The 12,500-nt window shown below is 48.9% G+C and overlaps 2 protein-coding genes across 3 annotated transcripts in view; one reads left to right on the top strand and one right to left on the bottom strand.

Moving 5' to 3' along the window:
• The window catches only part of LOC143299987 (neuromedin-U receptor 1-like), a 15,433-nt gene extending 11,347 nt beyond the window's left edge, over window positions 1-4,086 (bottom strand). Inside the window, exons 1-2 of the mRNA XM_076613543.1 lie at window positions 3,884-4,086; window positions 3,272-3,506 (exon numbers count right to left, since the gene is read on the bottom strand). Coding sequence (XP_076469658.1) covers window positions 3,272-3,506; window positions 3,884-4,086 — 438 coding nt within the window. The remainder of the gene's footprint in view (window positions 1-3,271; window positions 3,507-3,883) is intronic.
• The window catches only part of LOC143299921 (stabilin-2-like), a 283,357-nt gene that overhangs the window by 106,863 nt on the left and 163,994 nt on the right, over window positions 1-12,500 (top strand). The gene's annotated exons all lie outside the window — the stretch shown is intronic.

Consider the following 12,500-nt stretch of genomic DNA (forward strand, 5'->3'; position numbering starts at 1 on the left):
TTAGTTCAAAAGACTTTGTAAAATGGAAGTCGTTAGTTCAACAAGAGAAACAACTCGTAACTTAAGTCTGTAAACGTCAACGTTGCCAGTTAGTGATGAAAGCGCACTTCCAAGCAAGTAAGGCTGCGTTACATGGCAGTCTGAGAAAAGATATTTTGCTATGTAACATCGCATTAAAGCAGTTCACTTGACAACAGGGCAACATTTTGTCAGAAACGAAAACGTGGTCAAGTGTTGTGTGACTGCCGCCGAGTCATTTCCGCCACGAGCTGGGGTATTTGCGCATGTTTCTTCACGCCAGAATTAAGACGAAAGCAAAAACAAACAGCAGAGACATTTTTGACTCACTTGTGTAAACAAAGTGAGTCTATGTTTTAACCCGGTGTTCGGTTGTCTGTGTGTGTGTGTGTGTGTGTGTGTGTGTGTCCGTGTCCGTGTGTCCGTGGTAAACTTTAACATTGACATTTTCTCTGCAAATACTTTGTCAGTTGACACCAAATTTGGCATAAAAATAGGAAAAATTCAGTTCTTTCCAGTCATCTTGTTTGAAACAATATTACACCTTTGGGATGGGCACAAAGAAATAAAAAAAGAAGCCTAATTATATGCAAACTGCATTTACTGTTTATATTTTTTGTATTCTCTAAACTTGGCACTTTGACCTCTTATTCTGACACAACAACAAGAGCAGTCATTATTATCATTTTTTGTTGAAACAGGAACTTCTTTTGCTAAGCATGGAATTTTTATTTATTTTGCAAACGTTTTGGTGCAGATAGTAAAAAAGGGAAATTACTCTGTAATTAATGCTAGGGGACTTAATTTATCACAAGTGAGTCTTGAAGGCCTTGCCTCTCTTGTTGATATTTGCCTTAAAAAAATTGTCTCAAGTTGTCCTGTGATCCAGCCCACGGCATTGTCAACCCACATCCTGCTACTCACAATGTATGCATGCAGCTCACGAACGTGGAACAGTGCCACTTGTCACAGTTATAATCCTACAGACCTCTTTACTTGTCAAGTCACAATCCCAGAGAGCTGTGTCCCAGATGCCTGCTAGCTATTCCGTATCGCTGCCTTGCAGTGTTTCCTCATGTTTGATTGTTGCGACTACAGACACAAGCCAGAAGATTGAAGAGCAGTGGTCGGGGGATGACGTGTTCTGCTGTGTAAAGGCTCAGTGGTCTGATAGGATTCATCTTCTGTGTGTGTCTCGTCAAATGTTGTCGGTCAGCTGTCTGCGAATCAATGGACTGGGGTCATTTTGGACGCGAGGGGTGTGGAGGAGGAGGAATTTTGTTCCACGTCCCGTCACACGTGACTGGTGATCAGTGGACAAACACGAGGTGTTCTCTCTTCCTGCGTCGGTCTGTTTTGCTGCTGCACATATCTTTCATGCAGGTTCAGTAGTGTCATTTCCTAAGCAAAGCCCATCTCTGTTTCCTTTTTTCCTCACACACACACACACACACACACACACACCACACACCACCTCCAACACACACATACACGCACACGCACATGTTACACACACATACACACACACACACAGACACACACACACACACACACACACACACCACCTCCTACACACCACCACCAACACACATACATGCACACGCGCATGCTACACACACACACACACACACACACACACACACACACACACGCACACTTTTTTTTTCTTTTTCTTCTTTTTGTACATGTATTATTTTGGATGACTGTTATATAAAGAACATCATCTAGGTTCAGGGACTGCAGCAGAGAGAGAGAGAGAGAGAGAGAGAGAGAGAGAGAGAGAGAGAGCTGTAAGCAAGAGGCACCGAGAGAGTGTAATGTGACCATCATCCTTCTTCGCAGCTAGCCCTCTGCCTGCCTGTTGTATCGGCCTTGAAGATCTTCTTGTTTACCATGCCATGAAGTGAAGAGTGTTGCAGATCCTGTTCCAAGTTTTGCGTGAAGTGTTTTTGAGTTCACGGCTGCTATTTTGTTATAGTTCGGGTAGCCCTGATAATTGTGCCCCTGTGCTGTCGGCAGCACTATAATGTGAAAGGTGTCATAGTCATTAAGAGCCACCTGGACAGTGAATTCACGTCCACTGTGTCAAGGGCTAGCTGGGGATGGCTTGGAACCAGTACTCTCCTTTAGTTGTTTTAACCCTATACCTAACTCCCCCGCCAGTACTCTCCTTTAGTTGTTTTAACTCTTTCCATACGAACGGCGAAAGAGACGACGTTAACAGCGTTTCACCCCAATTACCATCATCAAAATATTGCAAGCGGAAGGCTCTTATACTGAAGACGTGAATGTTGACAAAGAATACCACAATTCTTACGACGGAAGCTAAAGGTTGGGTCATTGAGACACCCACTGGACATCCGAGGGGTCTGTGTAGAGGAGAAGAGAGGACTGGCCGTACTGAGTGAATTAACCCTATACCTAACTCCCCCGCCCCCCAGCCCCCACCATCCCACTCCCCTCCCCCTCCTTGATCTGCACGGGGTGACAGACGGCCACGTATCGTTCCACGGTCAGCGAGCACAACAGTGGTTCAGAGGAAGGGGGGGGGTGACCATGTCCCCCCACTCCTCCTGACCACTTCGCCCAACTCCCCCCCCTCCCGCCCCCCCCCCCCCCCCCTCCACACCCCAACCTCCTCCTCCTCCTCCCCTTCCCCCACCCCACCCTACTGATCTGCATGGGGTGACAGACTGTGATGTATCGTTCCGCGGAATGTAAGCACCACAGTGATTCAAGCAGAGGTCAGTGAGGGTGTGACCATATCCCCCAGCCCCTCCCCCTGACCACCTCCGCCCCCTCCGCCCCCCACAAACAGCCCCCCCCCCCTCTAACCTGCACGGGGTGGCAGATAGCGATGTGTTGTTTCATGGCCAGCAAGCACATCACACCACAGTGATCCAAAACAGAGGCACCGAGGGTGTGACCATATCCTGACTTCTTCCCTCCGGCCCCCCTCTCCCCGCCACCCACCCACCCACACACCCCCTCCCCCCATTTCCTCCCACCCTGATCTGCACGGGGTGGCAGAAAGTGATGTATTGTTCCACGGCCAGCAAGCACAACAGTGATTCAAACAGAAGCAGTGAGGCTGTCACGGTACCAACTCCAACCCCTCCCCTCCCCCCCCACACCCCAACCCCTCCCCTCCACCCCTCCCCTCCCCCCACACACCCTAACCCCTCCACTCCCCCCAACCCCTACACTCCCCCCACTCACCCCAACACCACCTCCCCCCCCAGCACCCCCTGACCTGCATAGGGTGGCAGATGGCGATGTACCGCTCCACGGCCAGCACGACAGTGATCCAGACGGAGGCGAAGAGAGCGATGTTGAGGAAGATGGTGGTGATGTGGAAGAAGGCGAACACGCCGTCCTCGTGCTCCCTGGAGCAGGACATCACGTGCTCCGTCACGATGTTCACCGCCAGGATCACCAGCACCATCAGGTCAGCCGCTGCCAGGGCCGTCAGGTAGCTGTTGGTGGACCTGGGGATGACAGTGGTGGTGATGGTGATGATGATGATGTTGGTGATGGTGATGATGATGATGTTGATGATGGTGATGATGATGATGGTGGTGATGACGATGATGATGTTGGTGATGATGATGATGATGTTGGTGATGATGATGATGATGTTCACCACTGCCAGGGCTGTCAGGTAGCTGTTGGTGGACCTGGAGATGATGATGATGACAGTGATGATGATGATGATGATGATGAATGTGCCACTGACATAAAGCACAACGTCCCTTCCCCCCCCCCTCCACATACATACATATTCATAACGTACTGGCAACAACATACAACACACTTTCTGAACGCACCATCAACAGCACAGCACAGCACAGCACACGAGCCTCACGTGCACATGGTCTTTTTGCTGAGGACGACCACGGTGAGGAGAATGCCGACGATGCCCAAGGTGTAGACGATGGGTTTGACCGTCAGGTGCACCCAGCCCCCCCTCTGCTCGCACACTCTGTAGTCCTCCGGGTAGCCCAGCTCGTCATAGGGCTCCGTGTACGTCAGTAGTGCGTCATCGTACAGTGACGTCATCGTCACCATTTTGGGTGCTGTGTGTGTGTTCAGCAGTAGCGTCGTGTGAATGTGATGTCGGTCAGGTTGGTGTCGCTGGAATCTGCGTGACAAGAAGAACGTTTGAATTCAACGAAAATACAAATTAAAGGGAGAAAAAAACAAGTTGATGGGCTTCATAAAAGAGAAGTTGATGATTTAACAAAATGGATGATTCATAGTGAATATAAAACGTCAAAAAACACCAAACGTGATCAGTGACTGGAGATGAGATGACACACTGTCGTGTGATTAAGACATCAGCAGTGCGTTATCACCAGTGACATCGTCGTCACCACCTTTTTTTGTCATTGTTGTCATGTGTCTTAGCAACAGCGTCGTGTGAAAGTGATGTTGATAACTGAACCTGTGTGAAACGTATACAGCTTTATAGAGCATCTCGTGCTTCAGGCTAATATGGAATAAATAGATAAATAAAAGGTGTGTTGGGGGGGGGGGGGGGGGGGGGGGGGGGGGGAGAGAGAGAGAGGGAGAGAGAGAGAGAGAGATAGATAGTGTGTCTCTCTCCCCATCTCCCTCCCTCTTTCTCACATTCCCTCTCTCCCTCTCTCGCTCCTCTCTCTCTCTCTCTGTGAGGATAATTTTACGGCTTTAATTAATGGCAGACTGCAAGGCGCCATGTGGAATGCTCCAAATACATCGTGATGGTCTCTCCTTTCGTGCAATTTCCGGGTCCAAAGTCAGGCCCCCAACAGGAGTTTTCCATCATCCCATCCCCGGGTCACGCATGAGCTTGTTCGGCAGACAGAAGACTGCACTCTGCAAGCCAAACATTTACCTCTGGCATTTCTTTTCCACAGTGGCCCTTGCTATGTCAAGAATAAAGACGAGGGTTCAACGTTTGGACGAACCGAGCTGCTGTTTGCTTTTCCTGCAAGCCATACGCCGTGCCTTTTGGCCTTTTAGCTGTTTTGTTGGTGCTGTTGTTGTTGTCGGACCAACAAAGCCTGATCGTTGATTCTGTTGTTTGTTGCTGGCTGCTTTTATGTTCGGGTGGATGGAATCGTTGGGCGGTAGGAGGCGGGGTTGGGGGAGGGGGGTGGGGGTGGTGGGCAGGGGGAGGGGGTGAGGCCTGTCCCTGCTGGCTGTTTTCGGCACGTGAGGCACGACCCTGACACGTGAGAAGCGTGCTGCACACACCCGGCAGCCATCACAGCAGAACGTGTTCCGTCAGTTTGAGCGGTGGCCCAGTGGTAATGCCTAAGAAGCGAGAGAATCTGAGGTTTGCGGGATCGAATCCCCATAATCGCCAGATCCCCCCCCCACCCCCCCACCGCCAGACCCCCACACGACCACGGCCCCTCACCCCTTTTCCGCTCCAGCTTGAGCGGTGGTCTGGATGCTAGTCATTTGGATGGGACGATAAAGAGAGGCCCGGTGTGCAGCAGCCAAGAATCAAAGAGAAAAAATAGTATAACCTTTGTAGCGTAAGATAAGAGAAGTCCATTGAATTCTGATCAGCGCTGCTGTGTGGTCAGATGGCGCACAGAGATCCGGGAAATTCTCTAACAAAAACAAACAAAAGAAAATAAATAAAAATTCCATGCTTAGCAAAAGAAGTTCCTGTTTGAACAAAAAATGATAATAATGACTCCTCTTGTTTTTGTGTCAGAATAAGAGGTCAAAGTGCCAAGTTTAGAGTATACAAAAAATATAAATATAACAGTAAATCCAGTTTGCATATAATTAGGCTTCTTTTTTATTTTTTTGTTCCCATCCAAGAGGTGCAATATTGTTTCAAACAAGATGACTGGAAAGAACTGAATTTTTCCTATTTTTATGCCAAATTTGGTGTCAACTGACAAAGTATTTGCAGAGAAAATGTCAATGTTAAAGTTTACCACGGACACACAGACACACAGACACAGACACACACACACACACACACACACACACACACACACACACACACACACACACACACACACAGACAACCGAACACCAGGTTAAAACATAGACTCACTTTGTTTACACAAGTGAGTCAAAAAGCGCGAAACAAGCAAACAATAAACAAACAAACCAAAAAAAAGGCGAAAAAAAACGAAAGAAACAAATCATTCATTGGCACGGTTTCCCCTAACTCACCATACACATTCTCCCTGCTCTCCACCCTTTTTATTTATTTGATTATTTATTTATTTAATTATTAATTTATTTATTTATCTATTTGGTTTGTTTGTGTGTTCATTTTTTTATCCTTCCAGTGTGACAGTTAAGACTTTAGCTGTGTGTTCACAGTCACAGACTGTGACAGGGGTCATGGAACAGAGTTAGTCCCCCAAACAGACCGACAAACCCAGCAATGTTCCTTAATTAACGGAAAGCATTATGTAGAATTATTTTGAAATTGTGTTCCTTGTCCTGTTTTATTGTTTTCCTTGTCCTGTTAATTTTAAGAAGCCAGAAATAAGATTACTGCCATAATGTCAGTGCGGGGGTGGGGGGGAGGGGGGGGGATTTTCACGCGGAAACGGGAGATGTAAATGCAGACTTGCTATTGGCGATTTAAGACATCCTGTTATTCTTGTTTATTAACGACTGTCGAACGCCTTCAACTTTGTTTGGATTTCGGTTTTATTCCATAAAACAAACAAAAACGAATCTCCCAAACGGCTACAGAAATGGCGGCGAAAACAGACGTCAGAATTTAAAGGCTCAGTTTGTTGCTTGCGTATGTTTTTTGTTTTTTTTCACCCAGTTTGTTATTGTAGACGATTTTGTCCGACTTTTGTGCGCATAGATAAATCCATCCCATGCTATTGAAGGATTTATCCGAATCATTTTAGACTTTGAAAGGAGATTCTGGGACGATGGTGGGGATTATTATTCAATGCGGGCATGGACGTCTTTCTCACTGTCTCTGTCTCTGTCTGCTTGTCTGTCTCTCGTGATATTTCTTCCAGTCCTCTCTGTATCCCCTCCCCCCCCCCTCTCTCTCTCCCTCTCACACACACACAGACTCGCTAATACACATGCGCGTAAGCAGGGACACACACAAAGAAAGATGTAAGAACACAGAAAGACATTAGCAAGACGTAAAGGTGAGAACTTCAAATTCATGAACACACACACACACACACACACACACACACACACACACACACACATGGGGGCACGCATGAGAGAGAGAGAGAGAGAGAGAGAGAGAGAGAGAGAGAGACAGACAGACAGACAGACAGACAGACAGACAGACAGAGAGAACAGAGTTGCACAGAGGGTGGTGACTGATACAGCGACAGGTGTGACTGGACAGGCCGATACAGGTGTGACAGTCCCTCCCCACACAGTGACAGGTGTGACAGTCCCTCCCCACACAGTGACAGGTGTGACAGTCCCTCCCCACACAGTGACAGTCCCTCCCCACACAGCGACAGTCCCTCCCCACACAGCGACAGGTGTGACAGTCCCTCCCCACACAGCGACAGGTGTTACAGACAGTCCCTCCCCACACAGCGACAGGTGTGACAGACAGTCCCTCCCCACACAGTGACAGGTGTGACAGTCCCTCCCCACACAGCGACAGGTGTGACAGTCCCTCCCCACACAGCGACAGGTGTGACAGACAGTCCCTCCCCACACAGTGACAGGTGTGACAGTCCCTCCCCACACAGTGACAGGTGTGACAGTCCCTCCCCACACAGTGACAGGTGTGACAGTCCCTCCCCACACAGCGACAGGTGTTACAGACAGTCCCTCCCCACACAGCGACAGGTGTGACAGACAGTCCCTCCCCACACAGCGACAGGTGTGACAGTCCCTCCCCACAAAGCGACAGGTGTGACAGGTGTGACAGTCCCTCCCCACACAGTGACAGGTGTGACAGTCCCTCCCCACACAGCGACAGGTGTGACAGACAGTCCCTCCCCACACAGCGACAGGTGTGACAGTCCCTCCCCACACAGTGACAGGTGTGACAGTCCCTCCCCACACAGTGACAGGTGTGACAGTCCCTCCCCCACACAGTGACAGGTGTGACAGACAGTCCCTCCCCACACAGTGACAGGTGTGACAGACAGTCCCTCCCCACACAGTGACAGGTGTGACAGTCCCTCCCCACATAGTGACAGGTGTGACAGCCCCTCCCCACAGAGTGACAGGTGTGACAGTCCCTCCCCACACAGTGACAGGTGTGACAGTCCCTCCCCCACACAGTGACAGGTGTGACAGTCCCTCCCCACACAGTGACAGGTGTGACAGTCCCTCCCCACATAGTGACAGGTGTGACAGTCCCTCCCCACACAGTGACAGGTGTGACAGTCCCTCCCCACACAGTGACAGGTGTGACAGTCCCTCCCCCACACAGTGACAGGTGTGACAGTCCCTCCCTACACAGTGACAGGTGTGACAGTTCCTCCCAACACAGCGACAGGTGTGACAGACAGTCCCTCCCCACACAGTGACAGGTGTGACAGTCCCTCCCCACACAGTGACAGGTGTGACAGACAGTCCCTCCCCACACAGCGACAGGTGTGACAGTCCCTCCCCACACAGTGACAGGTGTGACAGACAGTCCCTCCCCACACAGTGACAGGTGTGACAGTCCCTCCCCACACAGTGACAGGTGTGACAGACAGTCCCTCCCCACACAGTCACAGGTGTGACAGACAGTCCCTCCCCACACAGTGACAGGTGTGACAGTCCCTCCCCACACAGCGACAGGTGTGACAGACAGTCCCTCCCCACACAGCGACAGGTGTGACAGATAGTCCCTCCCCACACAGTGACAGGTGTGACAGACAGTCCCTCCCCACACAGCGACAGGTGTGACAGTCCCTCCCCACACAGTGACAGGTGTGACAGTTCCTCCCCACACAGTGACAGGTGTGGCTGGACAGGCCGATACGGGAGTGACAGTCCCTCCCACACTGCACACAGGTGAAGTCTGGCGCTGGTTTACATCTGTATGTCTGCATGTCAGTGGGCCTTCCCCCCCCCACCCCCCCCCCCCGTCTCGAAGTCTGGGAACGCTGGACCGCAAGCGTCTCTTCCAACTTGAACCAAAACTTTAACTCACTGAGCACGGCGCACCACCATAACTCCCGCGTCAAAATTCGTCTCGTTAAAACGGTTTTCAATGTCCGACATGTGCATGAACCGCAAAGAAAGGGGACTACTTTCTGCAATATTTCTGGATGTGTTCACATTTGATTTGAAGGAAAACCAGTGTATTCCTTTGTTGTTGTTGTCAGAAAACGGGGGAATTTTGTGACTGTAAAAAGATTTCAACCACAGCCTCAGCAGTTGAGAAACGTCCAAGCCAACCTCTGAAGTTTATAACAAAGATTAGAAACGGGGGAAAATCAAACCCCTCAAAAACATTTCCAGTGTTATTAACTCGTTCCACACGCGCTTCACGTTTGACGTGCACTGGACGGCTAGGGTTCAAATCTACCAAATCTAGCTATTACGACTGGTACCATACAGCTTGTTCTGCCCCTTCAGCAAAACGTGACAGCCAGAAATGGAACTTGCTTATGGCTGACTAACGCCAGACCAGTTTTCCTTGCAGCCTTAATTTCCTGACAGGAACGTAAACTTTGTAACAGAGCTGAAAACCAGACAGCACCGGACGGGAAATAATATAATACAATTCTGAAAGCTTCCTAATCTGTTTACAGTAAGAAGCAACGACAAAAACCCGTCTGCCACACGCAAGATAATACCAAGACGTAACCCCCACCCCCTCCCGGAGGGGGGGGGGGGGGGAAAGCAAAAAAACTACGCCAGACCATCTGTCTTTGAGGAAACTTGTTTCGGGTTGACAGCCCCCAGACCGTCTTGTTGTAATCCCCCACTAAACCAACAACATCAGACTGTGCACACTATACTCTGCAGTCCACATGATGGATGTATCCGACCTCGTTAAACCCTAACCTCCAGACCCTTAAATTCCACCTCCAACTCTACCTCCCCGGGGGAGGGGGGAGAGAACTCTTGGCGCAGCAGTGTCGGAGTAATGTCCCTTCCCTTACAGGGGCGGTCATGCCGAAAGAAGCAAAGGCAGCGAGTCGTGGGATGTGATCAAGGATTCCGGTAGCGCTCTGATACAAGCTTGTTGAGGGGCTTTCTGCAGGAAGGGACCAATCTTGGGTACACACACTCACGGACTTATATTTATTAGTCCGTGACACCCCTCCCCCCCACCCGTCAGACCCCCCCCCCTCCCCCTCATCCACACCCGTCAGACATTGATCAATGCTGGGGGAAAGAAGGTTGTAGAGGGGGTGTGGGTGTGGGTGGGGGAGTATGGATAGGGGGAAGGGGGGGCTATATGGGGGAAGAGAGGGAAGGAGGGCATCAGGCGTGTTGACCATCATTATTGCTGCACTGTCTGGGTTAGCACAGAAATAAACATACGAACAAAGGAACACACACACACACACACACACACACACACACACACACACACACACACACACAGAGCAGTGTCACGGTATCACGCTTGCTGTTTACATCCCAGCAGACTTGAATGTGAGGGTGAGGTGGGTAGGGGGTGGAGGTTGATGGCAATATTTCTACTAACTGGAGGCAAGCAGTTTAGAATCGGGGCCCATTGTGGACAATTTGTCTCAAAGTTACTTCAGTCTCAGTGTCAATGAGACATCAAAGCGTGTAGACTTATCCATATACGCCACACCACATCTGAGATTAAGAAAAATGGAGCAAAGGAGAGTTACTAGTGAAAGGAAATCAGATTATTTGTTCATATCTTTTTGGGGGGTGTGGGGTGGGGTTGGGGGTCTCATTTCACGGATTTCTTCTTTTATTTATGCCGAAACATGGAAAACCAGAACGGTAGAAAGCAGATGAACACCATGCTTTTTGTTGTTAATTTGTTTTCATAAACATTCCAGTGCCAGCGAGGTTGGAGCGAGAAACGGATGGAAAACATATATCAGTGAAATATAGACTGGATAACTGGTCATCGCACCTTGCTTAGTGGATGATTGAGCAAAATACAAGATAGTTTCAGTTTATCAAGGACTGAGGCATCACTGCGTTTGAACAAATCCATATACGCTACACCCCATTTGCCAGGCAGATGCCTGACCAGCAGCGTAACCCAGTGTTCTTAGTCAGGCCTTGAGTGCATGCATAATTATATATATACCTGTGTACCCATCAGAGTGAGTTTCTTCTACATAATTTTGCCAGAGGACAACATTCTCGTTGCCATGGGTTCTTTTTCAGTGCGCCAAGTACGTGCTCGCTCACGGGACCTCGGTTTATCGTCTCATACGAATGACTAGACACTTCGTTTGATTTCCCAGTCCAACTTAGGAGAAAATGCGAGAGCGGGATTGGAACCCAGCTCTCACGGACTCTCTGTAATGGCAGCTGAGCGTCTTAACCATTCTGCCACCTTCTATGTATTTGACTGTGCTTTCATATCTGTGAAACTGCATGTTTGGTGCATATCTGTTATGGATGTGTGGGTGTATGTGTGAATGTGTGTCTTCATGTTTTACATTTATTTGCTTATTTATCATCATTGTTGTCTTACTTATTTATTTATTATTATCATTATTTTGTTGTTATTATCATTACTACTACCCTTTTTTTATATATTATAATTATTATTTATTTATTTATGTTAGATTATCTATTATTTATTCACTTTTTTTTCTCAAGGCCTGACTAAGCGCGTTGGGTTACGCTGCTGGTCAGGCATCTGCTTGGCAGATTTTGTGGTGTAGTGTATATGGATTTGTCCGAACGCAGTGACGCCTCCTTGAGCTACTGAAACTGAAAACTGAAACTGTCACATTCCTTCTTATACAAGACAGGTTAAAAAAAAACAAAAACAAAAAAAACACACACAAAAAAAAAAAACGCCGCACAGTAAAAGTGGTCAGTTCAAATGGGGCGCATTGTCGATCACACGAACGACACGCACCAACACTTGGGAATGATGACCTTTAGCTGGAGTCTGGAAAGGGAGGCGACCTCACACCAGCTGACCCATCCTGTGTCGAAACATTAAAACGGTGCGGTTCCCCGCGGGGTAAACAGGTGCAGTCATACGAGGTAATACGAAATATAAATATCAGACATCTCAGTGCCATTGACGTGGGATCCATTGAATCCTCCCCGAGTCGATGGGAACATTACTAACCCTCCTTCCATCGGAGTAAAAAAAAAAAAAAAAAAAGAAGAAAGGGGGGGTGGGGGGGGGGGGGGTGGGGGGGGGGGGGGGGGATCAACCATTAAAAGGCAACAATATCGGCCCTTTGCATTCACTCTGAATCTGTAGAATCGGGTTTTTTGTTGTTGTATTTTTAAAGAAAACTCGCGAGGTTTCATCGCTGAGTGGCTCTTCATCTGAAGTTACACGCACCTCCCTCCACTGGATGGACCCAAACACAGACTCTGATGAAGTGGGA

This window comes from Babylonia areolata, chromosome 25 (assembly GCF_041734735.1).
Source record: "Babylonia areolata isolate BAREFJ2019XMU chromosome 25, ASM4173473v1, whole genome shotgun sequence".
Classification (NCBI taxonomy): domain Eukaryota; kingdom Metazoa; phylum Mollusca; class Gastropoda; order Neogastropoda; family Buccinidae; genus Babylonia; species Babylonia areolata.